Source organism: Homalodisca vitripennis, chromosome 1 (genome assembly GCF_021130785.1).
Source record: "Homalodisca vitripennis isolate AUS2020 chromosome 1, UT_GWSS_2.1, whole genome shotgun sequence".
Lineage (NCBI taxonomy): Eukaryota > Metazoa > Arthropoda > Insecta > Hemiptera > Cicadellidae > Homalodisca > Homalodisca vitripennis.
In genome coordinates this window covers 194,451,482-194,478,737 of record NC_060207.1, presented here as the reverse complement: position 1 = coordinate 194,478,737, position 27,256 = coordinate 194,451,482, and the positions used below count along the sequence as shown (strand labels likewise).

The following is a 27,256-nucleotide window of genomic DNA, read 5'->3' as shown; positions in this document are numbered from 1 at the left end:
TTAAATTTAAATTTGAAATTGTAATGATTATTGCAGTCTTTTTCGTTAAATGAAAGATAAACCTAACCAATAAATGTCCTTTTATAAATGAGTTGTCCAGTTCTATACAAACATAAATAGTTTTGCATTAAAACCGTTTTTTGTTAATTGGCGCGTATGTTTTACCCTTATTTTTTTTGTCTTAAAAAGTAATTTTTCACGCTTTGAATATGTCTATCATTGTGTCAAATGTAGTACAGAACGCTGCATGAGCTATCAAGATCGTGGCCAATAAATAACCCCTCTAGTGTATACAAATGTACTATCGTTAGGTATAATGCAAAATACACGTTTTGAGGAGTTGAATATATGTCTCTTCAACATATATGAAATACCCAAGTATAAGTTTAAGCATGCGAAAAATAACTTTACAGAAGTAATCATCTCAATCTTATGTTTCAGTGTTTGAAAACCAAAGAAGGGGTAGAACCCAGTCCTCGGAACGTCATGTGTTTTAATTAATGATGGAAAATTCGTAATCCTGACACCCCTTCAAATCGTCAAAGGTCAATAAGCAAAGTAATTTTTTTCATGATAGGATTTATATACAAGTCAAAATAGTGAAAATGATATTTAATGATTCAGTAGGTAGTGTTTTTAAATATTTTAAATAGTAGAAATATAATAATGAATATAAGGAATACACCAACTTTTTATTTAGAGTTTGGAAGAATATCTTCTGTGGTGATCAATAGTACCCCATATGTCTGATTTCGACTTCAGAAGTGTCCAGGTACGCAACAAGGTCATGCTGCGGTCACCCATCAAAGAAATTGTCAAGCTTGTCGTTGCTTAACTCGGTTATATAACGATGATTGCTCTATCCACTGGAAAGGCCGTTGGTAATAATTAGTTTACTAATTAACAATATATATAAATAATTATGTTGCGATATAGTTAATTGCTACTGCTGGGAAAAAAACTACACTAGAACGACAAATATAAAAAATGGCATTAAGGAAAGTAAGCAAACAGGAAATTATTTCGGTTTGTACTTCAGTGATTGTGCAATTGGGTGTCATTAACTTAATTACGGTTGGCAATCAGTTTTTGGAAAGCATAATTTTTTTTATTTTAAACTTTCAAATATAAAAATTGGAAAATAAATAAATTGAAAAAAATAAGATAAAAGTATATGTACATAAGGAGTGACATTGTTTTAAAGAATTATAACTTAAGAAAATGAGATACCATTTTTTCAAAAGTTATATAATTATAGATTTATTCTCTAAATTGATTATTGTCATTATAAATTAAAATGCCTCTAAATTATGCTTCAAATGCCTTTTACTCCAGGGGAATGGTCAACACATATGTATATGTCCTGTGTTCTGAAAGAATCTTAAAGAACTGCGACCAACTTTTTTGTTACGAATAATACTACAAAAGAAAGAACAGTTTCATTATTGCGTTACTTATAAAAAGTCTAAAAGTTCACGTGTTGTTAATTTCCCTAAAAATATTAATACCCGATAATTTTTATAAAACAACCTTGTACCATTCATTATATATTTCTGTTCAGGTTTTATTACTTGAATAATATATTATTAATGTATACACATTTACTTTCTACAACATGTAACAGTTCTGGAAATTGCAACAAAAATTATGTATTTCAAGCTTGAAGTTTGATTTTATGTTTTCATAAGAATAAACATCGATATAAATATATGTAAGATTTTAGTTGCAAAATTAATAAAATTGAAATGTTTGTATTTCCTAAAAATGGAAAAACTTACAAACAACAGAATCAACGGCGCAAAGTTTAGAATTTATAATTTCTAGATACGGCCCTGTGTAAAACGCATAAATGCAAAAATGAGTTTCACTTATACAGTACATTATAAGTTAATAACACTTTACATAAACATGCAGATTTTATTGTTAACTAATAAGAGTTCATTTAAATAGAGTAACGACTTAGATGAAATTACCTCCATAGAACTTGTAACAGTTTGATCAATGTGCTCCTGAAAGTGTGTTCTCTTCACTTTGTGCTAGCGTTTCTAAATTAAATATTTGAAAGAGTTATGAGCATACTAACTCACCAACCTCGAAAGTTATCGTCCTATCCGGTTTTGCATTATAAATGTCTCAAATAATACTGCATCTTCAATTTTAAATTTCAAGATGAAAGTCATACGAGTATGTTAAATCTACCTGTAAGCCAGAAGGGAAATTTAACTGTCCGATAAAAAAGAGAACAATTTAATTAATTGATTATTCAACTATTAACCCGCATTTACACCGGAATTGGCAACCAAAAATTGCCAACTCCGATTGCCGACGCTAGTTGCCGATGGAAGTTTGCAATTTGTATCTGCAACCATGAACACAGTTAGTTTGCTTAATTTTTACTGCAACTTGCAACCAAAACATTAGACAGCATATAGAATGTCGAGTGCGGAAGAGGTTGTACTTGCTGCGGCAGCGTGTGTTGTTCTAAGTAAATTGAGAAGACGGAGAAGATTCTGGATTCGACCTTCATTGCAGGCAAGAGCAAGGTATAGTGACAGCGATCTATTGAATGACTTAAATGGAGATGATACATATCCTTTGACGGGAGAATTGAGATGCGATGGCAGTATAAAAAACTGTTTAAGAATGTCGAGCAAAGATTTTGAATGTTTAATTGTTGGTATTGGACACATAATTAGCAAAAAGGATACTAACTACAGGAAAGCAATTCCAGTGCGTGAAAGGTTAGCTATAACTTTGCGATTTTTGGCAACTGGCGACTCTTATACAAGCATCAGTTATTTGTTTAAAGTTTCAAAAAGTGTGATATCTTTCTTTGTGCCAGATGTTTGTGAGGCTTTGATATGTTTCCTGAAGGATAACATACAGGTGAGTAAATGTTAAATACCTATCGTCCCTATCGACCACGTGGAGCCGATTGGTGGGAGGGGTAGCGGGGTTAGTTGCAGACTCAAGTCGCCGCTCAATTTGGCACTGCAACTCGTATTGCCGACCGAGGATGGCAACCGCCTTTGATCTTTACCGACTTCAGTCGGAAAACCAAATTCTGGTTGCCAACTCGTAAAATCGGTCTGCAACTACAGTTGGCAATGCGATTTGCAGTTGTTTTAAGGCGTGCGACTTAAATTGCCGCTAAAAGTCGGCAATCATTGGTTGCCAACTCCGGTGTAAACGCGGCTTTACATCATGAGTTGCAATTCCCGGTTTACACGGTTTCCCGTGTGCAGCGGAAGTGAAATAACTGCACGCTCATGGCCGAAACTAGTGATGCAGCAAAGCAAACAATTCATTGCGTGATAAAAATACCTTAACTAAATTAATACGTCAGTACATGGAAGCATGTGCACAGCAAGTAATCCATATTGCATAGGATGGATCGTGCGTGAACACGACCTGGACTGACAGGCGCCTAGGCCTTGACATGGCTTGGCGTTCTAGGTGTGGCTCGGCGGTACGCTTGCTCATACAATAGTAATAGCAGGACTACACAATTGTCTATTTAGTACACAGTGTTGGATTTATGATGCATTTTACCATAATTTACCTTGTTTGTTCAATGATTTGCAAACGTGTAACTCCCTGCGTTACTCCAATTCAAGTAAAAGAACAATGGAGCACTCAAGACTTTTTCTAAAACAAGCATTACCAGCTGGTCTTTGACACAAACATTGCCTCACACGCAGTCACTCAGTGAGGTGACAGTGTCGACTGTCAGCCGCTTCTGTATCACCTTCACACAATAACATTTTCATAGCCTCAATCTAAATACAAATTCATCTAAATCTAACGTTTTAAATTTCACTTTAAACCCAGTAGACTTTGAGTATGGACCTAGCGTTATGTTAGCGGATACAATACTAGAAGAAGTCTACTCCTCAAAATTCCTTGGAATTTACCTTGATCAAGGTTTGACATGGAATGTTCACATCGATCACGTTTGCTCAAAATTAGCTTCAGGCATTTATGTTCTGAGGTCTCTAGCCAAATACTGCCCAAGTCAAGTTCTGATAACTGCGTATTATGGCTTGATTTATCCACACCTCACTTACGGATTGGTACTGTCGGGTGCCTGTGCAAGTAACCAATTTTCAAGAGTGTTTAAGTTACAGAAGCGAGCGATCCGCACCATTGCAAAATTGAAGTTTAGAGAGTCGTGCAGGTCAACTTTCAAAAGGTTGCAACTGTTAACTCTGCCTAGCCTCTACATTTTAGAAACAACGTTGTATTTTATGTCTAAATGTGCCTTGACTACGGGCCGAGACATTCATTGGTACGGGACTAGAGTCAGAGACAACACTACCGAACTGGGAGACACAGGACGGTGGTTTATGAACGCTTGCTTTCACAGGCAGGGGTTCATTTTATTAACAGATTGCCTAATGAATTAAGAAAAGCCTCTACGCTCAAGGCGTTAAAAATCGTTTAAAACGCTGTTTAGCGTCAAATGCATTTTACAATGTAAAAGAGTTTCTGGAATATGACTGGGAGACTACACAATAACAAGACTGACTCTCGAACGAAGTGGGAATTATTGGTGATAGATGAACGTGGGATGAGTGATCAAGTGTATGTCTGAATGAGAGCTCGATGTGGTATGTATGTCCAAATTTTAACATATTTTGACGTTTGCTATACAAATGTATTTTGTTTCCGCAATAAAAAATTGACTATTGACTACTATTGACTATTGATGAAGTTACTAGCCATAAGAGATTTTTAGCATCCAACTCTACTGTTATCTAGAATTATCAAAAGGTATCCTGCATTTATCCATAACCGCTATCCGGCTGATTCATTTTGTGGTTGGTTCATGATAAAAGTCGACGACGATGAAGCTCAAAACGAAACATTTACATCGTTTCGACATCAGAGACACCTATAAATAGGTGAAGTGGTAGTCTCATTGTATCATCAGGTACACAAGTCTGAGACAGCGTCAGATACCAGACGCTGCAGTATAAGAAACACAAAATCCAAGTCTATTTCAGTCCTATAAGAAGACGACGCCTGAAGAAGACACGAGGACCAACGGCCACAGGAAACATTACGCATTCGGCATTACGATAGTGCGTGTACTGGGTAGGAAGTGGGAGCTCAGAGCACGCGTGATAAGCGGAAGTGCCACATGTACATTCTATGTGCCTTCGCCATCTGATCATACTGGCAGTGGCGGGCCTAGATGACGTCACCGGATGGCGAATAGCGGGTAGGGTGTGGATAAAACTGGATCGTATTAATTGGATATTCGAATACAGTTTGTAATATCGAATGAATACTTTACTTTCTTCAGGTTCTTTCGTCATTCATTAAAATTATTTTAATTATTTAGATTACCCGGTGCGCTCCTAAAACTTTAATCGGCCGAATATTTATCCATATTCACTACATTCGAATGACTTCATTATTTCCACGGTGAATTTTAATCGCTTTCTAAACACTGTGATTCATTCAATACAATCAATCATGTTATTTATACATGCCTTTGTGTATATGTCACTGAAATCAAAATAAAATATAAAATTGATAATTTGTTTTTTCCCATTTACAGTTATTTTACAATGAATAAGGAACAACATAAGTATTAATTATATCAATTTAAAACTACTGCGTAAATTTTTTTTAATCTTGTAAGAGTTTTTTTATAACAGTATTTTTTTTAATTAGAACAGTACCTATACTTTATTTTAGATTGATTAGTCGATTTTTTAGTGAATCGATAAATTGCCCTTATTCACACTTTAAACCACTCGTAAATCAATTTGTTTCATAAACACTAAATTAGTTTAAAACATCACTAACAGAAAATATAACTAAGTCAACAATTTTCTAAATCAAGATAGAGACAAATCAAGTGTTTCACCATTCATTACTAGTATTCGTTCAGTAGACTAAGTATCTTGAACATCTGAAAGCAACATACTCTTTCGAAGTAGTAAGTACTTTTTATCTAAATGCATCATCACTATAACAGATATCATATAGGTTATGTTGTCACTAGTCCAGATTGTTGACAAGTTTCCGCTACTAATTATGGAGTTGAAACTGATAATTTGTTGTGTGTTTCGGCAATGTTTTGTCGGCTTCCTATTCAGATCAAACCTTTGTTTCCTGATGGATTTAGAGAGTGATTAGCAGTCGTTCAAAAATTTCACCATAGAGGTGTATCTGGCGTGACATATAGGGACAATACTCTCTTATATAGGCTCTATTCATTCTCTTTATGAGCCCCATCAAGTTTATCTAAACTTTAAAAAAAAAAAAAATGATCAGCATTTTTTGTTGCGACAAGGCTATAACATTCGTATAAAATAACTGTTAAATTATTCTACTTATCTTTTTTTAGTTATAATATGTGAATTTGGTTGATATTTTCACTAATCACAGTCTTCTTACATAGACGGATATTGCAAACTGTAGCATCATCTGTTGTGTGACCTCTTCATTGATTTAATATAATCCTAATCCTAATAATAATAATTATACGCGAAACTGCCTTTGTTTGTTTTATTTTCACGCGTTAACTACTCGACCGATTGTTATTGCAATTTTACATATACCTTCTTACTGTTTCAGTTGTGAATATAGTCCTATTCTAATTTTGAAAATCTCTCCGGGCTACTCCCCACTGGTCTTTAAAGTAGCGAAAAATCCCATTTTTTTCGCTAAAGCTGTGTAATATTAATTGAACGAGCCTGTCAAATGTAATCAACTGTTCTGTGTAAACTTTGTTTTACGACAGCACAACCATATATTAAACTCGTTTAACCACTATGCTCAATTTGCTTACATTTATAGTCTGTACATTCTCTAAGGAGTAACCATTAGTCTTCACGCCATTTTTAGATTTCAGTGATTGTGTAAGTACTAATCTACCTTAGAAAATATCCAAAATTATAAGATGGTCAGAATTTTACCCCGAAGGCTCTCTTTGAAGGGGATGAAAAATTCAAGCTCTAAATGTTCTAAAATATTAAAATATCTTTCAGTGTATAAAGAAACAAACACGTAAATAGTATAATTGTTAATGTACTTTTAACATAATAATTTTAGCAAATATCAAGTATTAGATATAAAAGACAAAATTACTATCTTTTACTATACATGTAAATACTGTTATTTAAACCTATCTTAGTTGTTTTTTGACAGAAGGCTTATCTGATCTGTGATATAGGCTACATTTTAATTGGCTATGGAACAAAATATACTAACACCAGAGTAAATTACAACAGCTGTAAATTATACTTTTTGGCGAATTTTCTTGATCGTGGCAACAGTGAATACACAACATTCGCGTAAAAAATATAATTCATTCGCAGCAGTGCTCATACACGTGCGAAGCCTGCGATATTGCGTTTTAAGTCGCGGCCAACTGCTCGTTTCGGCAAACTAACTAACTTAGTTAACTAATAAACTTAGTTATTTTATTTTTTTTACTGGCAAGTGTCTACTTTTTGAAAGTAGAACCATCTGTAGCTTCAAACGATATTTCTGAGAGGTTTAACAAAGATGTATGAAAAGGGGTAGAAGCAATTTGTTCAAAATTAAGATAGTTTGTTTTTAACATTTAAATCGGGGCTGTCTTATTAATAACATTGGATTATCTTTTAAGAATAAACTTGTTGTTCTTCAAATATTTTAAAGTATCTCAATCATGACTACCAAACCTAATTAATAGCCGTGATATTTAATACGTATTTTCCACAACAACAGTGTTAAACTGGTAATTACATTCCATCTCATTTTCGGTCTCATAATTTTGATATACTTTGTATTCTGTTCCTACAAATATTCTTTCCCTTTATCATTATTAATGAATAGATTTTCAAATTATAACTTTTTAAGACTTTATTACATAATATTACGTCTTTATCGATAAGAAGTAAAACTTCATTTTACGTACTCTATGATAATTTTTTGTGATTTAAACTAGGTTCTTTTTTTAAATAGCTTAGTTGTATTTTTTAAAGTGTCACTTTTCTCACAAATGTAAGCTTTGTACCATTGAACTTTGCTTGAATGAAAAGTTAAATATAGTCATTTGACCTTTATATCCCAGGTTGGCCGGGACAAACAACACGCTCAACGAGTAGTTTATTGCTTCTCCCCGCAAAAATCAATGAAGGACGCCCAGCGGGTTGGCCAGGGGTAGTTGAGTCAGACTGAGTCATACCCACTCATCGATCCAAGATGGCGGCGCCCGTGACCTATTTCTCAGTGATACTGATAACGCCAGCCGCCGCACCGTTACCAAACATAACCTCAACACGGTGTGATGTGCTATCAACAATGGCCACGGCGCGGTATTACGTCACCCAACTAATTAGGAATACTTGTTAACTGTAGTTGGTAGCGGACTCACTAACTAACACTTTCTACTCTGTGAAACTACTGCAAACTATTGAGCAACAAAAGCCTTTGTCTATTCTTTTCCTAGTGATAAAAATGTTAAATTAAAATAGAAGATACTTTTAAAATGTAGCCCAGAACCACGATTTTTAGGAGACACATTGTTTTTGGATTTATACAACTTTTACGCAAATTTTATTAAAGCGGAAATATGCTCGATCATTCTCAAGGATTAAAATGTAACTGATAAAAAAATTATAGAAAAGGAAATTTACAATTAGTTTATAAAACTTGCTTTATTACATCATTAAATAATTGAAGCCATGTCCATTGAAGTTGATTCAATTTTTAACAGACTGTTTCAGTCTTGAATCCTTGTAGTATCTCCAAGTATTCAGCAGCCACTATCAATACAATAGCAAAAACAGCTATTTTTATGTAAGTACTATCCGGAATTTGATAAATTCATTGATAGAACATTACTGGCCCAAAAAAGTGTAGTTTTTTGTTTGTATGTTAAACCACCAAAAGTGAAGGTGACTGACTCCTTTCCAATATTTTTGTTAAATAACAACTCCACATAATATGTTCTTTTTTCATAGAAAAAGAATTGAAATCGAAAAAGAAACATTTTAGTTTAATGGTTTTAATTCGGGAGAAACCCAAACTGACTCATATCCATCCACTAAAACAGTCTCATAGTCTGCATTTCGATCTTCCACTATATCCAGTAAATTATATAGTAGTTTCTATGTCTAACCGTTAGTATCGCGCTGTGAAATGTGTTCCAGTGAGACTTCTATTTTTTTTAACTTTGCTGTTCTAAATAGTACAAAATTTTGGTGCCTGATTTTTTTATAATTATGATTAACTTTCTTTTATTCCTTGCCGTATATTACGCTGGTTTCGGAAATGTTTCATTTCTTTAGATTATATTTTGTTGATTTTTCTATAAAATAAGAGGGTGGTTCCTCTTTTAACACATTATTTTCTAACAAATTACCCGGCTTCAAAGGTAAAATATGAGAATTTACTCACGCTGCGTTAGGTTGAGAAGACTAAGGGCTGCTGCTGCCTGGGAGGCGGTGACTCGATGTTCCACAGTGTCAGTGTCATCAGAGTCATGAGAGGCCAGGGATCTCTCGGTCAGAAGCAGCACCAGGAGTGGCCACATCCCTCACATCTCTCTACCATCTGAGGGCAGAAGATCTTACTTTAAAATATAATTGGACTGCTGCTATCTGGAAGGCGTGACTCGATGTTCCACATTGTCAGTGTCATCGGAGTCAGGAGAGGCCAGGAATCTCTCGGTCAGAAACAGCAACAGGAGTGGCCACATCCCTCACATCTCTCTACCATCTGAGAGCAGAAGATCTTACTTTAAAATATAATTGGATTGCTGCTGCCTGGGAGGCGTGACACGATGTTCCACAGTCTCAGTGTCATCAGAGTCAGGAGAGGCCAGGAATCTCTCGGTCAGAAGCAGCAACAGGAGTGGCCACATCCCTCACATCTCTCTACCATCTGAGAGCAGATCTTACTTTAAAATATAATTGGATTGCTGCTGCCTGGGAGGCGTGACACGATGTTCCACAGTCTCAGTGTCATCAGAGTCAGGAGATGCCAGGGATCTCTCGGTCAGAAGCAGCACCAGGAGTGGCCACATCCCTCACATCTCTCTACCATCTGAGAGCAGAAGATCTTACTTTAAAATATAATTGGATTGCTGCTGCCTGGGAGGTGTGACACGATGTTCCACAGTGTCAGTGTCATCAGAGTCAGGAGATGCTAGGGATCTCTCGGTCAGAAGCAGCACCAGGAGTGGCCACATCACTCACATCTCTCTACCACCTGGGAGCAGAAGATCTTACTTTAAAATATAATTGGACTGCTGCTGACTGGGAGGCGTGACTCGATGTCCCACATTTTCAGTGTCATCGGAGTCAGGAGAGGCTAGGGATCTCTCGGTCAGAAGCAGCACCAGGAGTGGCCACATCCCTCACATCTCTCTACCATCTGAAGGACAGAAGTTCTTACTTTAAAATGTAATTAGTTATCTTAAAAACTATACTGATATGATGGATAATGTCGAGACACAGTTATGATTTACTAAACAATAATTATATTCCTTTAATACCAACTAGAACTTTAATGCCTGTTCTCATGTTTTGTTTTTAAGAGGCTGAATGTTCTATCCATTATATATAAACACAAGTGCAAATTACAACGCACAAAAAGGTGTTTTGAACCAAAATAAAAAGACAGTGCCTTTACCACTTGAAGAGCCGCTCCTAGGCAAGTGTTTTGGTTACTAGAAAACAATTGTGGGTATCTACGAGTATTAGAAAAAACACAATAAAACTATTATTTAATTGAAAACATCAAACATTTTAAACCAAGCAATCATAAACCCAATCACTGATATTCTAGCATTGCAGATAATGTTAGACTCACTTGTCGGTGTAATGATTAAACAGTTTTAAAGCCACTCAAAGATGCTATGTGAATTGACTGAGTCACTCTTGTATTATTGGACTCTACTCAGCTCAAGTGCCACGGCTTGGCGCCTCAGGACGGTTATTGTTAGTGAATTTTACTTCTCAAGTGGCCAAAATGGCCAATGGTCAGATAGAAGGAATAGTCGTCTCAGTTCTTATTCATTTATTGTCTTAACTCAATTATTGTCCAATGAATAATTCTACCAGTTCGTGTTTGTAAAGACAATATAGAGCAACAAATACGACAAACACCACGAGCCAAGTTTAGTTAAAGAAAGCAATAATCGTGTGCTTTCTATACTCGGGTTGTGAATATGGAGTGCACGAATGGTGACAGAAGGTCGCGAAGGTTACCGGCCTAATTGGCTGAACGAAGTACAACCTAACACCCGATGTGTAGCGAAAATTGTCAATGTTTGTCTGTCTCTAAATATTGTATAGGCTGAATTTTCTATTTGATTACTAATATTTACCCAAAATATCATCTTATATATATATATATATATATATATATATATATATATATATATATAATATATATATATATATATATAAGTTATGTTGCGTTAAAGAAAACTGACTTTAGCGATGAATGGGTTGATCGCAAGGAAGAGAACCGACTTCAATCAAATTTCAGAAAAGCGACGTCCTATGATGGAGAGGGCAGTGAATCAAGTGATTGGTGTGGGTCTCTTATTATTGTCCAGAGCTTATTCCCAGAAGTCATGGTCATTCTATAGTGTTTTTAAAAGGAATCGCGTTTAAAGCCAAAAGAGGCACAGCCCCAGGATGTAAACAAACTTCAACAACACTGTTCTCTGAGTTTTGTTACTGAAGACCTCTGTCGAATTTGGTAGTGTCAGATTTCAATCACATGGAGCCAAAGGGACAAAACCCCAAAATTAACTTCTGTTTGTTTGGATGAAATAGTAGATTAAGTAACTGGTCTGAGTTTCTTGTGCGGATATTACCCAAATTTGGCATTGATATATTATACCGAATGTATTGAATTCCAAAGGGAATTTCAAGACCCAGTGTGAACCCCCCTTTAATAACTATTTTAGAGGGAGTCTTATTGTTGAAGGGGTTATGAGCAAAACACATACATAAACCATAGACTTTTAAGAACATTAACTCATATTTTGCTTGTAGAGTACCATGACATACACCATACTAGGTGTCCTGTATATGAATCACTAGTATATTGAGAATTAAACAATACGGAAGTAGTTAGAAAAGTATTGAACCATTGGTTATTAATATTACGGCGTAATGTTTTGTTGTTTCTATAATGCCAATTCATTTAATATTCGTCAATCTTCAACGAGGGCTCTGAGAATAGTATTCTAACATTGGCAACCCTTTAAATTAATCACCCCATGTTATATATTTTTCAAAACAGAAGTAATTTTAATATTCTATAACGCTCTTACAATACAAGACACAAATAAAACCTTGTAATTAATATATTCAGACTTTTGAATAATCTTTATTCAAAAGTTCTCTTTTTTACATTGGTCCAAAATGATTTAATTCTCTTCCAAAGTCCACTAGAAATGGGAATTGTTTCAAATCATAAAAGTTCATATAAAGGACCACTTGGCCGGAAGAGCTTTCTATAGTCTTCAAGAGGCTCTCAAAGAAATTTCGATGTGATGCAGCAGTACAATAGCTTTCTTAAATTTAGTTTCTTAAGAGTGGACGATTACTTATTTTTATTGTTATTTTAAGTAAATATAATAGTCTTAAATTTGTTATTATTACAGTAATTGTTAATTCATTTATCTGTACTCACATAACGGGAAACCCTTAATGTTGAACTGTGCAAATAAAGATTCAATTCAATTTGTGTTGCTTCTTCAAATATAATGTTATAGGCACTAAATGCTAAAAAAGTAAATTTGTTGAAAAAATATACGTTATTAACATTAATTATGTTTGTACACTCAATAGGTGAGTTGAAAATGCCGTAGTAAGACGTGTAAAGGACTGCGAAACGAAATATTTGGCAGGGTATGCATGTGGCATTTATGTGTTAATTATTATTGTTACTTTGTAGATAATTTTTACAATTCTTGTTGGTATTGGATTTAGTCTTTTTATTGATAAAAATTATACTTGCAGTTTTGTGCAATGAATTGTGAAAATTGTTATTGTTACTTCCTTAGCTATTTCTAAAAAAAAACTGTTACAATAAATATTAAAAATGTTTTATACTCTTTACTGTACTTCATGGAACTTTCACTAGATAACGTGTCCGTAAGTGGGCGCTTTGCCAGTCTATTGGCCCAAAACGGAACTTTACAAGCCTTACGCCAGGGAAGTTCTGTATACGGAGTTGTTATGCGGAGTAGATTACAACTAGACAATACTGGATATTGTCTAGATAACTTGCAGAGATAACTAACTGTTGTCTCTACAACAAGGCCTTTAGAGGTCGCGTCATAGAATCTATTTTTTGGTTGACACCTTTGATAAAACAACATCCTTACGTTGTCGATATAAACAAAAACATCGATTACTTCAAATCTTCGAAACTTCGAATTTAACTACCTGTGTGGAAACAATCACTGTACACATATTCAAATTTTGGTGACATTAGTTATAGCTGGTTATCATTTCCTCTAACAACTCACGCGATAGAACCTGTTAGTAAGAATTTTACAATTCTTGTGGATTGAAAGGATAATAGGATTTCGGATATTTTCCACCATTACGTATACGTTACAAAATGTATAACACGATGTTTCGAGGATTTAAATCTATCCTCTTTGTCACGTAGAAAGAAAGAAAATAATTGTAGTATTAGCAAGATAATGCAAATTATAAGGTAAATTAAGAATCAAGAATATACATTGAGTCTCGATCCTTTTATAACTCGCGGCTGTGATAGGCATAGGTCAATGTTTTTTTTTCATGTATTGATTATTTTTAACCTATTTAACTAATTAACTGATTATTTTTAAATTAAATATTCATTGAATAGGTCCAACTATAACATAGATTAGAAATTCTATTTAACCTTAAAACATATTACGTATTAACACAAATTATTATTATAATAAATAAATAAAAGTATATATTATGTAATATTAATGTTATATTGCTTATTATTTAACGTTTAAATTTGATCGATATTTATAATAGTACAATTTACACAATGGGATTTCGGATATTTGCCATCGTGATATGTTACAACAGGTATAACTCAACGTTTCAAAGAATTGGAACTCATCTCTTCGTCAGGTGAGGGAAGGTTGTGTTATACCTAGTGAGAGATCCGGGTTCGAGTCCCAGCGGAGCAAGTACTTTTTGCGATTCAATATTTATTGAAATTTATATATATATATATATATATATATATATATATATATATATATATATTTATTTATTTATTTATTTATAAAACAATTAAGACGAGTTTTTATTGTTTTAATCGAAAAAAGCCAAGCTATATAGCTTCAGACAGCGATTGGCTTTCTTTGATTAAAAACACATAAAAACTCGTCTTAAATTATTTTAGTCTTTGTATACGGCATTAAAAAATTAAATTAGTAATGAATAAGAAATATCATTAACAAAATATAACAGTATATAGAACATATAATGCCACTATTAGACAGAAACTAAATAATTTTTATATAGGAAATCAGCTTAATTTTTTTGTTTCTTAAGTCAGTGAGGTTCTGGAAGTAAATTGAATCAGACAAAAAATTTCAAAATTTTCGTAGAATCAGTTAAATAATTTACCAATAATTATTTTCCTTCCAATACGTACCGAAATAGGGATACAAATATTGACAGACATGCAGTAATTAAAGTGACATTGAACAGCTGTTTCACATAGTCAGTTGACTGTTTAGTAAACCAGTCGGTGGCTTTACATCAACAACAGCTGATTATTTATACTTTGTTACTGGAAACAGCCATAAAAGTTGCTAACGAAGGCCGTCAGTATTCTCACCACCTTGAGTTTGTAAGTATTAATACAATAGCTTCATTATATACAACGAAAAGATTGAAATAAAAGATTGTATAAGGAGAAAAAACAATGCAAACATCTCACTAAGGTTAGTTACTAGGAGTAGTCAACAGAATTTCAATAGTGGTACTAGGCCTGCCCATCGAATAGCGCTGTGAACAGTTTTTCTTCAATTGAAATTGCGTTAAATATTTTCTGCAATTAGGAATATATAGTCAATCTAAATTTTTTAATACGTTTGATTAAAAATAAATTTAACACTCTCGATCCTAACGTTCGTGTAGTACATCATTCGGACGTCAACATCTCTGCATAAAATTTCAGCGTCCGATTATACGGGCGTTCATAAATTAATTGTTTTTAAAATACAAAATGTGACAAAACTTTGACTTGCTATGCCATAATTACACCAAAGAACTAATTTTCATATTTCAGTTGTGAACTAAATGTTATATAACTTAGCTTTTTTAACAACCATTCATCATAGTTTCTTTATTGTTTGCCATTATTACTTAGATATTTTTTGTATTGTTGTTTACTTTTTTTATTTCTTGTATATTATTACATTTTTTTATTAATGTTAAATGTATTTAGGTTGTCATTTACTGAAAATCTTATATGTTAGGGAAAAATTAAAAATGTGGCATGGTTGCTCATCTTTTATTGTACTACTGTTATACAAATTATATGATAAATCCTTACTAAATTCTATTTGCCTATCAAGACAAAGTTGAAACTTTTTATAACAGTTTTTACATGAGCAAGTTTGTATTGTGTATAATTTACTGCACGAATACATATTTTCACCATTACTTAATTTAGAAAATATATATCATGATGGTTAAAATGAAAATTATATGTTAAAAATTGGTTGAAAATAAGTGAAACAGTCCTTCCGCGTAAGTCGGATGTAGGCATATGTTGTGACAACTGACATACTTTTATTTTACCTTTTGGTATTTACATGTAATCGTTTTCTCCAAAACCATGTAGATTCAAAATGGCTAATTACAAAATTGGTATTAAATGTTATAAGCACTCCAGAACACTTCCTAGTTTTTTATGTTTTAGATTTATAAATAATAGAGTACGGTAGTGAGTTTTTTAAGTTTGAACGCCCGCCATATTAAAACGAAATGGCGTACCAAGCTGGCCAACGCAGTTAGCTGAGATATTTGTAAGACAAGTTTTTTTTACCAAATTTCAACTTGTTTGGGCTTTTTGGGAAAGCTATTGTTCTTTCAAGTTGCTCTATCTAGCACATTATATGATGTATAACATTTTGAACGAGGGGTGATCTAGCCTCCGGGAATCATGTTTGCTGAAGTCATGCAGACATTTCCGGAAAATGCTACCATGACGATATTAACAACAGACTGATTTTGTTAACAAAAGCTACCTAAAAATTGTTAAGGTCTGTAAAACGGCCCAGTAAATCGCTGGGATAAAAGGTAAATAAATACTTTTTCAAAAGTGGTTGGAATCGAAAGGGGTACAAAATTGATTTGTCACTTGATTTAGTGAAAATTGTTAAGGTGCATATTTTTCAGTTTGGTAAACATTGTGGTATACAACGGGCTTCCTCTTAATCACTCTCAGATCAACTACTCTCATATCATATACCCTCAGATCAGCCACCCTTAGATCAACTACTCTCATATGAACTACTCAGAGCAACACATCATTAGGCGACTTCCGCCTCGCCAATAGACTGTCGATAAAACAGACACTCCTATCTGCTTTTAAACGTGTTAGTGTTTTTGTTACTACCCTTTACGAGTTGCACTTGTAGTACTAGAAACAGTGATTTACCTCTATTTTGGATGGGTAAATTATATCTATGAGTATAATACTCATTTATAAATAGATTTGTTTATAAATACTGTCACTGATGATGTATTTTTATACAAATAATTAAACTACTACATGGTTTTTACCATTCTGAGGTTGTTTTTACAATGTTTGGTTTAACCGATTTTTAGGTTATCCAATCAAATGCCCGTTCCCAACATGGTCGATTGAGACGGAAGCTACTGTATTGTCAAAGTAAGTTTATTAAATAAAAATGAATATGGTTCCATGCGTAACATACACATGAAGATTACTACGGTGTGTGTGTGTGTGTGTGTGTGTGTGTGTGTGTGTGTGTGTGTGTGTGTGTGTGTGTGTGTGTGTGTGTGTGTGTGTGTGTGTGTGTGTGTGTGTGTGTGTGTGTGTGTGTGTGTGTGTGTGTGTGTGTGTGTGTGTGTGTGTGTGACAAATTTTAACTATTATCAGTCACTCGTAAGTGGGTCATGTGAAACCATCTGTCTTAACGGTATCTTAAGTGTCTAAATTGTGTCAATACAATAATTGATGCCTTTCGTATTCGGGGACAAGTGCGTGTTCATACCTTACATACAGCTCAGGCCATGGGTTGACACAGCACAAGAGTAGGCCTATATAAATTACGGGTCGATTGTAACAATTGATAGATAATACATTCGAGTGCTTTGGATTGCATCATATTTTTCTGGTGAATTATACACATTATATTTTCGTATAATCTAATACAAATCTTAACTAGTAAAAATGTTATTATGACGCTATATATGCGTTATATAGACCAATACAACGAAGGACTGGGTCGGAACATAACGAAAGTTTTTATCTCGTAAACTTTAAAGGCAACTTTGGTGCCCTTTGACATTTGACCCCAAAATCAATAGAGCTCTGGCTTTGGTAAAGAGTAACCTATGTACCGAGTTACAGGTATTTAGGATTTAAAAGATATCGGATAGACAGACAGACATACAACGACACAATATTTTGAAAAGGGCCTGTCGGGTCCGAGCCCAAAATATTGTACACATGACGTGGGTGAATCAATCATATACCATACATTATGTGGAGAAAACTCGGTTGCTCCACCGTGCTTTCGAATCGTGTCTAAAACATCGTAGCGTCTCAATTGTGCACAAATATGAAAGGTTACCATTTCGAAATTGGTGATTAGTGAGACTCATTAATGGAATTAACCAATGCATTGTAAAAGTTGTAAGACGCAGCACTAAGTTTAGTTGAATGAATGGATTAGAACTTAAGGCAGTTATTGTGTTAACAATCCCACGTTATATTGAATATTCATTTCCTCAAGGTGGGTGGGTGTTGGGGTTTAGAAGTCATGAACGTGAAAAATTTAAAAGATTCTAAAAAGTCCGTTGTATGAGTGATTGCAACAGGCAGACATTCTATAGAATCTACATAAGAGCTTATATTCATCCCTTCTTTCTAGACGTGTTGCGTTGTTATAAAACAGTCACGTGACGTGACTAGAAAGGACTTTCTAATGCAAATCCACGTCATCCACGCCGGATGCACGAACCTTGCCCATTTTCCACAATGGCGTAATGTATGTGTAGGCCTAGATTTGCCTCATTGAGATTCTCCCGTTATTTCGCCATCCTTGCAACCTTCCCTCTGTACAACCAACCTAACACTGCCCGACACAATTGACTGTGACGTCATTAATTTGTTAATTATATTAAAATATTACACACCATGGCGTGACTCTATTCACGTAGCCTAAGTGTTGATGTTCATGCAAGTGGCGGTGGGAAAATGTTTCGTGTGACAATCGTAGTACGGCGTTGTACATCGAAACGTACCAAAACCAGAAAGAATTAGAAGTCAATAAATGACTAGATTATTTTATAATTATTTATTTATAATTATAGAATATACATTACTGTGAAACTTTTATTTGGTTAAATTATTAGAGCAAATTCTTGTCCATTTCACAGATCAAAGCCAGGTAGAATTTATCCCCCTTTGGGGAGATTATAGTTCAAAGTAGAAATTCCATCCTAGATTGGATTAAACCATAGAAATCCATAACGTTGCTCGGTTGTGTTTGAATAAATATAAATGTGGACTTTTTAATAAAAATGGAATTAATAAAAGAAGAAAAATGGCGACGAGTTCTGTAAAACATTGAGGTTAAAACAAACCCACCGTAATACGTCAAGGTATGTTCCATAGTAAGCAATTTAACAATTTCAAAACTCGTTTGTCGGATTTTCAATTTTATTGAATATATTGTAGAGTGTGACACCTTTATTCATTGATGTACGAAAAGAACCTCTTGTTGAGTTGAATTTGTCTCAAAGGTTTCTATCCAGTATTGCATCTAGAATATTATGTTAGAATATGAATACTATATAGAATACTAGATACTATATATTATGAATAATATAGAACAGCAACCTTGTATTAAGTTCAGTGAATATTGTCCTGCTTAAATAAATAGTGTATATTCAACTCCATCTGTCTCTAGTACAAGCACGATGACGACTTCCACCTCCATGTTGCTTGGGACTCAAAGGGACTCAAACCTTTTAAATCGCTCATTACGAACAGTATTTGTCTAATTATACTAACCGTTTTGCCATAGATTCCCCACAGTGTTAAAATATTTCGGACCGAAAATTTGGCGTTTCCTACAGGTCGAATACATTTAAATTCTCTAGTTAACCAAGAAGTTTAAATGGGTAATTGATAAAGTGCATATTGCAAAAGGAAACTTTCTGGAATCTTAGCGCGAATCACCCTAATCTATGATTCACCCTAGATTACTCGGTAAACGGACTGTAGGTCCACGTCATAAAACTGCCGGAAGCATTTCTTACCTACTTCTTAAGGGTGGACAGTAGGTCCACGGTCCCGGCCTGGGACCCACTGTCCGACTGACGGGTTTCTTTTGACGAGGGGTTGATAAGGGATCGACGTACTCACACTGCAGCACTTGAATGGATGTTTCGAGATCTAAACTCTATATCTGCTAAATAATTTTCAGTACACTACATAAGACAGCTGCAAAAATAATGAAACGAAATTATATACATAAAATAAAGTCAGGTTAGTTACGCCATTTCTAACTTAAGAATGTCTGTAACGATTATAGTGTCTACTGGTATATACAGTATTATACAAACGATGGTCCAATATAAGGAATAACTAATACAAACTTAGATGTTTATGATTCATTAGGACAATGCCAACCAAATTAATCAGATAGTAATATAATGCTATATGGAATTCTTTAAGATATAATCCCTATTAGTAATCCACTTCATATGTGATAGCTTGAGTAAACTGTTGTTAATATTTGTTGCTTTAGCAGTACGCTGTGCGAATGTAGTGGAAGCATCACTGACCAAACTAAAGAATAAGTGCAGGTAGAAAAACTAATGCACGGCCAGGTCAGTTTTGAAAAGTAGGACAGTTAGTCCACAGGTGTCGGCGTGGACTAACTGTCCTACCTTGCAGAAAAGTGACGTCAGCCACCCTCGTTAAACTAGGCGTGGACCTACAGTCCTACAATCAGATTACTCATTTGTGACAGGTGTTTCGTGATTGATAACGTAGGGGATACGTAATGGGTGGAGTGCGGGTTTGTCAAGGATAGCGTAGGTCGATAGTTATGAGAAGATTAATGACGAATGGTGATTAATATTAATTTATATCTTTTGAACTAAGGGACAACCCGGCTGTTTTGTATATCTTCTTTGATCGTAATCACAAATGTCGTCTCTTTCTAAACGCCAAATATATATTCGCCCTATAAAAAGCTATAAAAGTAGCTACAAAAGCCCTCAGGTCGCTCCTTCATTAGAGTACCAAAATATTCTACATATTTTTCTTTTCTAACAGCAACAACAGCTACAAATGTTGCTGGCTATTAAATCTAAAGGAGAATTATAATTTACGACTAAAGTTATTATGGTTTGGTTATCTGCTAAACAATGCTGAACTAAAAACACAGATTTTTATATTTCTAAACCCACAAATTTATCACACATTTAGGTTGGAATCTCAAAATCAAGTACGTGGAGTCTTTCAAGTATTTTGCAAGTTTAGGGTGCCCTAATTTTGTTTCCCACAAACCTCCACGATAGAGTAACTATATTATATCGTTATATACGAGTATAATGCTTTTAGAATAATTCAATAACAATATGACTGTACAAGATTATAATCATAATTAGTAGCGATAGCAATTGTTTAGATTTAAGGTCCTACAGTTAATTGTTGCAATTATACGAAAAGCCTTTCTGCTTTTCGCCTTCAATATAGAAATGGGACAGTATTACATTTTTCTTTTATGAGCTTAAAACTCCCGAACGTTTCAAATCCCGAGTTTCAAAACAACCGGAGAGTGTCTTAAACATGTACATCAGAGAACGAATCAATGTGTAGCATACAGCTTTATTGTCCGAGCGTTAGTGAAGCCTATCACTCGATGGGCTGGAAAATGTAATTTACATCTGTTTTTCTATCTGCTCGCACTATAACTCGAAAACGAACTGACTTATACGAGTACACTTGAAATTTTACATGAAGCTTAATTTTGGTGTAACAAACATTAACTTCCATTAAAGGCATGTTACGTATGTCTTCTGCATTAGCGAACATTTATAAATTGGTCTTATGGGTAACCATGATTATGCAACCCTAGCAAAGAGCCTATTAGGTGATTACATGCATTTTGAAGTATACATGTAATGGTAAGCCCCACTTTGAACTCTCCCCCTCCCCCATAATATTATAGAAATCGATTTAAAGTTTGATTATGTATCGAGCTGAAGACACCCTTGTCATGATCGTATTTATAAAAATAAACAGTTATAGCACCCTATTATTTTTTGCTATTTTCAGTGCAAATTGATTTAAGTGATTGTTTTTAGTTTGTTTTTAGTTTATCATTGTAAATCATGAAATAATGTAAATAAAATACGTACAGATACTATCGTTGACACATCTTTCATGCGTCAAATAGTTATTATTCGCGTAAAAATAGTTTGAACATCTGGTGAAGATTATTTTATATATAATATCTTTATCTGTAACAAAGGAATAAAACAGCTTTTATAGAAAGTACTAGTTAAAAAATTCAATGCATTGTCAATTTTATAGATTAACTGATAATGATAATTAACATTCTAAATAATATACTGTAAGTATATCAACAAAAAGTGTATTATAAACAATTTTCTAATTTTATTGCAAGGACGTTTCGTGTAGCAATTAAAACTGACATTAAACAACAATCGGTTTCCTAACAGATAGGTTGTAGCCTGCCAATTTACGATTCAAACTAACAGTATAGGCTTACTGAAAATCGACTAATTAAATTTGTAGAAAGTTGCGAATATCTTGTAAATTTGTAGATTGACAAAACAAATAATAATAATTGCTTTAACTACACTTATTTTCATATTAAATTTGCGCAAATAACAATGTTACGAATTAATCCAGTGACACTCTAATAAACAGAACATGCATAATGATATTTGGCCAGTTATAACCTATAATAATTGTATAAACTTTTGTGTGCATTGGTGGATTGACAAATTGAAAAATAATAACTGTTAAAACATTAAATATAAGTGTAGCATTTAAATGCATACATGTCACGCGAATTTACATAAATTAAATTCATTTTCAAATAACACTAAATACCTTCTCACTTCTATTAAGTTGTAAATTCAATAGTTGTACTCAATTACGTACCTAGTAATAATTGAGAGTTTGTCCATGGATACACAAGATGGTATGAGTCACAACGGCGCGGGTACGATGCAAGTTCCACGGAGTACACCGCCGTACTGATACTGTCAATTGCGAAAGGATTAGGATAAGTTAGCGTCGGTACTGTTGTCATGGTTACCACCCCTCCCTCTCGCCCTCCCCACTGCCCACACTGTGGATTCAACAATGGTTCACTTGGGTGTTCATCCACATAAAGGTTAATGGCCCTCTTCCCCGGATTGGAAGTTGCTCTTCGCTTTGATGACCCTCCCTTAATCGTAAATGTGTGAATTTCAATGTGTTTTCGTGATATAATAACAACTAAATATCAAATGCAATTGGTACAATCGTTGAAAATCATTGCAATATTGTTATAAATTTTGCAATAGCTTAGTTTTTTACGGCTGTACTCAACAATGAATTTTGAATAAATAAATATGTAAAATATTTAGCTCTATTATACTTTTTAATTGTTATAACGTTTTTACCAACACCGTCTCTAAAAACTTGTGGTACGGTACATTATATTATAGTTACTTATTTCCTTTTTATGTTCTTTTGTAATATTGTTACTGAAATATGGTGTATGAGTTGATACGGATTACCAGTACGGTATAATTTATAATCTTTAAGTTGTCGCTATTTCTCAGCATTGTTCGAGTTTTATTCATTTCATACGATTAAAACTATTATACTTGTTATTAAAAAATTATTATATCTTGACCTATGATGAAATTTATGATTTTCAACCAAAGTGTCTCGGAACATGCACATGAGGGTCTAAAGACAGATTAAAATTATGAAATATATTAATAAATCAAATTTATTTTAAGTCCTGATTATAAATATAATAAGTCAATGGGCTTTTTATTCATTTTATAATTAAAAGATGTTTGATTATTTTTAACTAATCCTGTATACCTGACTATCTCACTTGCAACTTTCTTATGTTTAAAATTATGTTAAAACTACAATATACACAGTGTAACAACAAGGTTGGACTGGCTACATATTCAAATTCTATGTGTAATTCTAAGCTAAAAATGAAGAATAACATTTTCCACTTTCCACTTCGAGCCGCTAGCCGCCACTTTGTATTAACAAATTATTATCTCTAAAACTATTAAAATCAAATTTAGCACGTATGTTTAAATAGGTAAGAGGAAAATATAACAATTTAAAAGTGGTTCTTCATTTTTAGCTTAGAATCACACACATAATTTGATAATACATAGCCAGCCCAACCTTTTTGTTACACCCTGTATTTTGCTGTTTTAAACCAACCGCATATAGTAATGAAAGGTTCAGCAACCACACGGTATACTTATTTCAAAATACTATGGAAGCCAAACAGTCTCGAAGAGTAGTTATTTTTGTTTGTCTGCTATGTCTGAAATATCTCACGACATGTGAAACGTAAACAATATGTGGAACTAAGTATATCCACTGCGACTATGTACTTTATACAGTGTTAGGACGCCATCAAGGAAGCAGGCCATTTCCGCTGGGCTCCAACAACTTCCTTTATTAAAAAGAACAAGTCTGAGCCGTTACACGGGACAGCGTTTACTGCGGTGAGTGAATATCAAGGTTACTGGTGCAGCGGAGTTGGAGATACCGACTGCTAGTCAGCTGGTGATACGATAATGACTGTCAGTCAGCTGGTGATACGATACCGACTGTCAGTCAGCTGGTGATACGATACTGACTGTCAGTCAGCTGGTGATACGATACTGACATGTAACCTACTTTTTAAACCTTCGGTTTTCGCTGTACTAGTTTTAGAGTTCTACCATAAGATTACATTAACTTTTTGTGATCTCGCTGGTGATCGAACCTGTGATCTCTCGATTAGAAATCAACAGCTCTAACCACTAGGCTACGGAGAAGTCCGAGAAATCGACATCATATAGATGCTTCTTATAGCTTTGTTGGAAGTACCTAAATCATATACCATTATGTAGACCTGTACCTAACAAGAACTGCAAAAACTAATTTAATAATTGATTTAACTTAAATATTCCAATTTTGTGATACAAATTAACGATTAGTCGAAGACGATCCAAAATTAGACATTCACTTAGGTGAGTAAATATAATTCAATTTCAGGTATCGCCAAAAAAGTTTCTATTTTAGGTCTGGCCGTCGACTTACCTCGTCGTGTTTATAGTCGTGTTTCATTATCGTTATGTTTATACTTATTGTTTCTTAGTTTTATTTGTTATACATTTTTACCCGTTTTTGTTAACACAAAAGTAGATTATATTATTATAAGTTAGAAAACTGTTAGTAAATATATAACAAATTATAAGTCAAATTAATATAGTTAATTGATAATGTGCACATCACTAATCAAAATCAGCTTAATATTAACAAAATACATTTTTACACGGAAATTCCTTATCGAATTATATATGAGTGTTTAAATATTTATATTAATAAATATAAAACAATGGTATCTATCCGAAAAAATAGTAGCGTACATTCATTATTTTATATATATATATTTTTTTTTCAAGCTCCTGTTCCGCCGTCAGGTGTTATTTTATAGGCTATTTGCACTTAACTGTTGTAATTATAAATCAGTAATAATTTTCCAAGTAATATGTGGAACCCTTGTAAATAAATATAATTGTATTACGAAAAAAGTTAACATTGATTTTAAAACATTAATTTTCAACTCATTAAAAGGGAAGGCCCTTGGATGACTGGGTCCCGCCCGAATTTTGAAGTTGCGGTATAATAACACTGTGCTCAATATAAAAATATTGTATACAAAGCTAAAATTTTAAAATAAAACATAGCGTAAATTAAATTTATGGCCCCTAGCAATAAATATAGATTACAGTATGTCTTCAATGACAGTGTCAAGCCGACGTCACATGGTTGTGCAATGTATTGCTAATATAGTTCCATCGCTCCAATGATACCAACTGAAGCGTGAAGTGGAACAACGTCTTGTAAATGCTACCTAAAGAACCGGAAGCGGAAAAGCATAAGCCTGTCACGGTTGACGAGATTACTAGGCCGAGTATAGGGCGCGGACACAGCCTGTTTCATGTCTTCTTGATTTCTTTTATGAGTCGTTCTGTAAAACACAATGATTTTGTCCAACTTTGAGTTGAGTTGCAATAAAAAATCTAAATGAAAATCTTTATCAGGCGTGGCTAAGTGCACTTACAGAGTAACATATTAATATCACATTATTACTCAATAGGCTAAACTTACATTTCACTTAGGGTTCACATACTTTTATACTCTATGGTTTGGTAATGCAGCTGGTTCGTTATATCTTCCCGACTGTCAATGGCAATGGTTCACAACTAGGGTATAGTAGAAATAAAACCTTTTCGCCAAAACTATACACAAACTTAATCAAAATATGCGTATTGGAAAGGATTATTTCGAGGCCGTTAATATTTATAATATTTTGGTCCTAAAAGTAATAGCCTGGAAAGTTTTAAGTATTTTAATGTTAATCGAAAAATAGACAAAGCTTAAAGTGTGTAAAATGTGATATTTAAAAAATATTAGCTATTACTATAGCAATGCTAGTTATGTTATGATAACACGGATTATAATTGTCGTAGGAAAAAGAAATTTGAGATGTTAATTTGAAAGAGGCTCTTCAAATGCGCTTCTGTGAGTCTGTGATAAAAGAAAGGCACAAGATGGGTAGAGGGGATCCCACCCAACTTGTACAGACGGGCTCTTGATATATATTGCGTTATGCCATTCTCAACTGAAAGCCTAATATTCCAAATTAAAAGTGAGGGCACATATACTTTATTTTTAGAAATAAAGTTATTACTTCTAGAATTTCTGGTAAATATATTGCATTACCCTCAAATTCAAACCCAATTTATTAATACAATATTAATATTTAGAAAATAAAAGAATACTCTGTAAACAACCACCCCATACTGAATCACCGTAATATATCATTGATGTACTTTACGAATAGTAAATAAAAGCCCATTATACCGGCCCTAAGTCCGGAATCCCATCCCTCCTATAACCGATAGAGAAGGGTGAGGTTACCTCCCCCAACTACTCGAGTCCAAACTAGACCGAGAGTTATTCAAATCCCACATTCCCGTCAATCAAAATCGCTATTTCCACCAAACCAAGGCGGAACAGCATACGCTGAGGGCTGCGTGGTCAAGGAGAGTTTAGTCTTTATCATGGGGAATCTGAAAATTGCGGCTCTTCAGTTTCAAGTACCCTTGCTGTGGTGAATCCGGGGCTCTGCCGCGGTGAACCCAGCAAACAACGTTCAAGTGGCTTCTAAAGAAGGGAATCCCAGAAAAAGAGGCTTGGAAGGAACCATTAAAGCCTCTGCCTCTAGATAGAAGGAACAAGCTGTCTAGAACAGAAGAAATCAACCCAGAATCTAATAAGGTTGGAAAGAATAGACATAAAGATATTTAAATAGGGGCAAAAAACCAAAATTTATAACTAGTTATACCTGAAGTACTTGGCATTATCTTTGCTGTTATTCCAAGTTAGCCGTTCATTTTATAAAAACGGGTATGTGTCATTCAGAGAAATTACAATGTAAGATGAGAAGCATATGAAATTCTCAATTCAGCTCACGCAAGGGGCAGTAAAAGAATATTAGAATTCACAGACTGGCCGATTGGAGTTTATGTAAAGGACTTATAAATGTTTCAGTAGTTGTACAAGAAGAAAATGCAGGTATACCTCACAGTTTACAAAACTCTCAAAAGATCTCAATGGAATACTGATTTTAGCCTGAATCCTCATGTCCTATGGAGAAGCGAACTTTGGTCAGGAAGGTTCCTTCGTGGAATAGTGAGTTAAAAAAATGAAGTCTCTTCAA

The 27,256-nt window shown here is 34.1% G+C and overlaps 1 protein-coding gene across 1 annotated transcript in view; it reads right to left on the bottom strand.

The window, feature by feature from the left end:
* LOC124352983 overlaps window positions 1–22,500 on the bottom strand; it is a 31,151-nt gene extending 8,651 nt beyond the window's left edge. The window contains exons 1-2 of the mRNA XM_046802751.1: window positions 22,396–22,500; window positions 9,403–9,558 (exon numbers count right to left, since the gene is read on the bottom strand). Coding sequence (XP_046658707.1) covers window positions 9,403–9,538 — 136 coding nt within the window. The 5' untranslated portion in view covers window positions 9,539–9,558; window positions 22,396–22,500. The remainder of the gene's footprint in view (window positions 1–9,402; window positions 9,559–22,395) is intronic.
* Window positions 22,501–27,256: the final 4,756 nt, after the last annotated feature.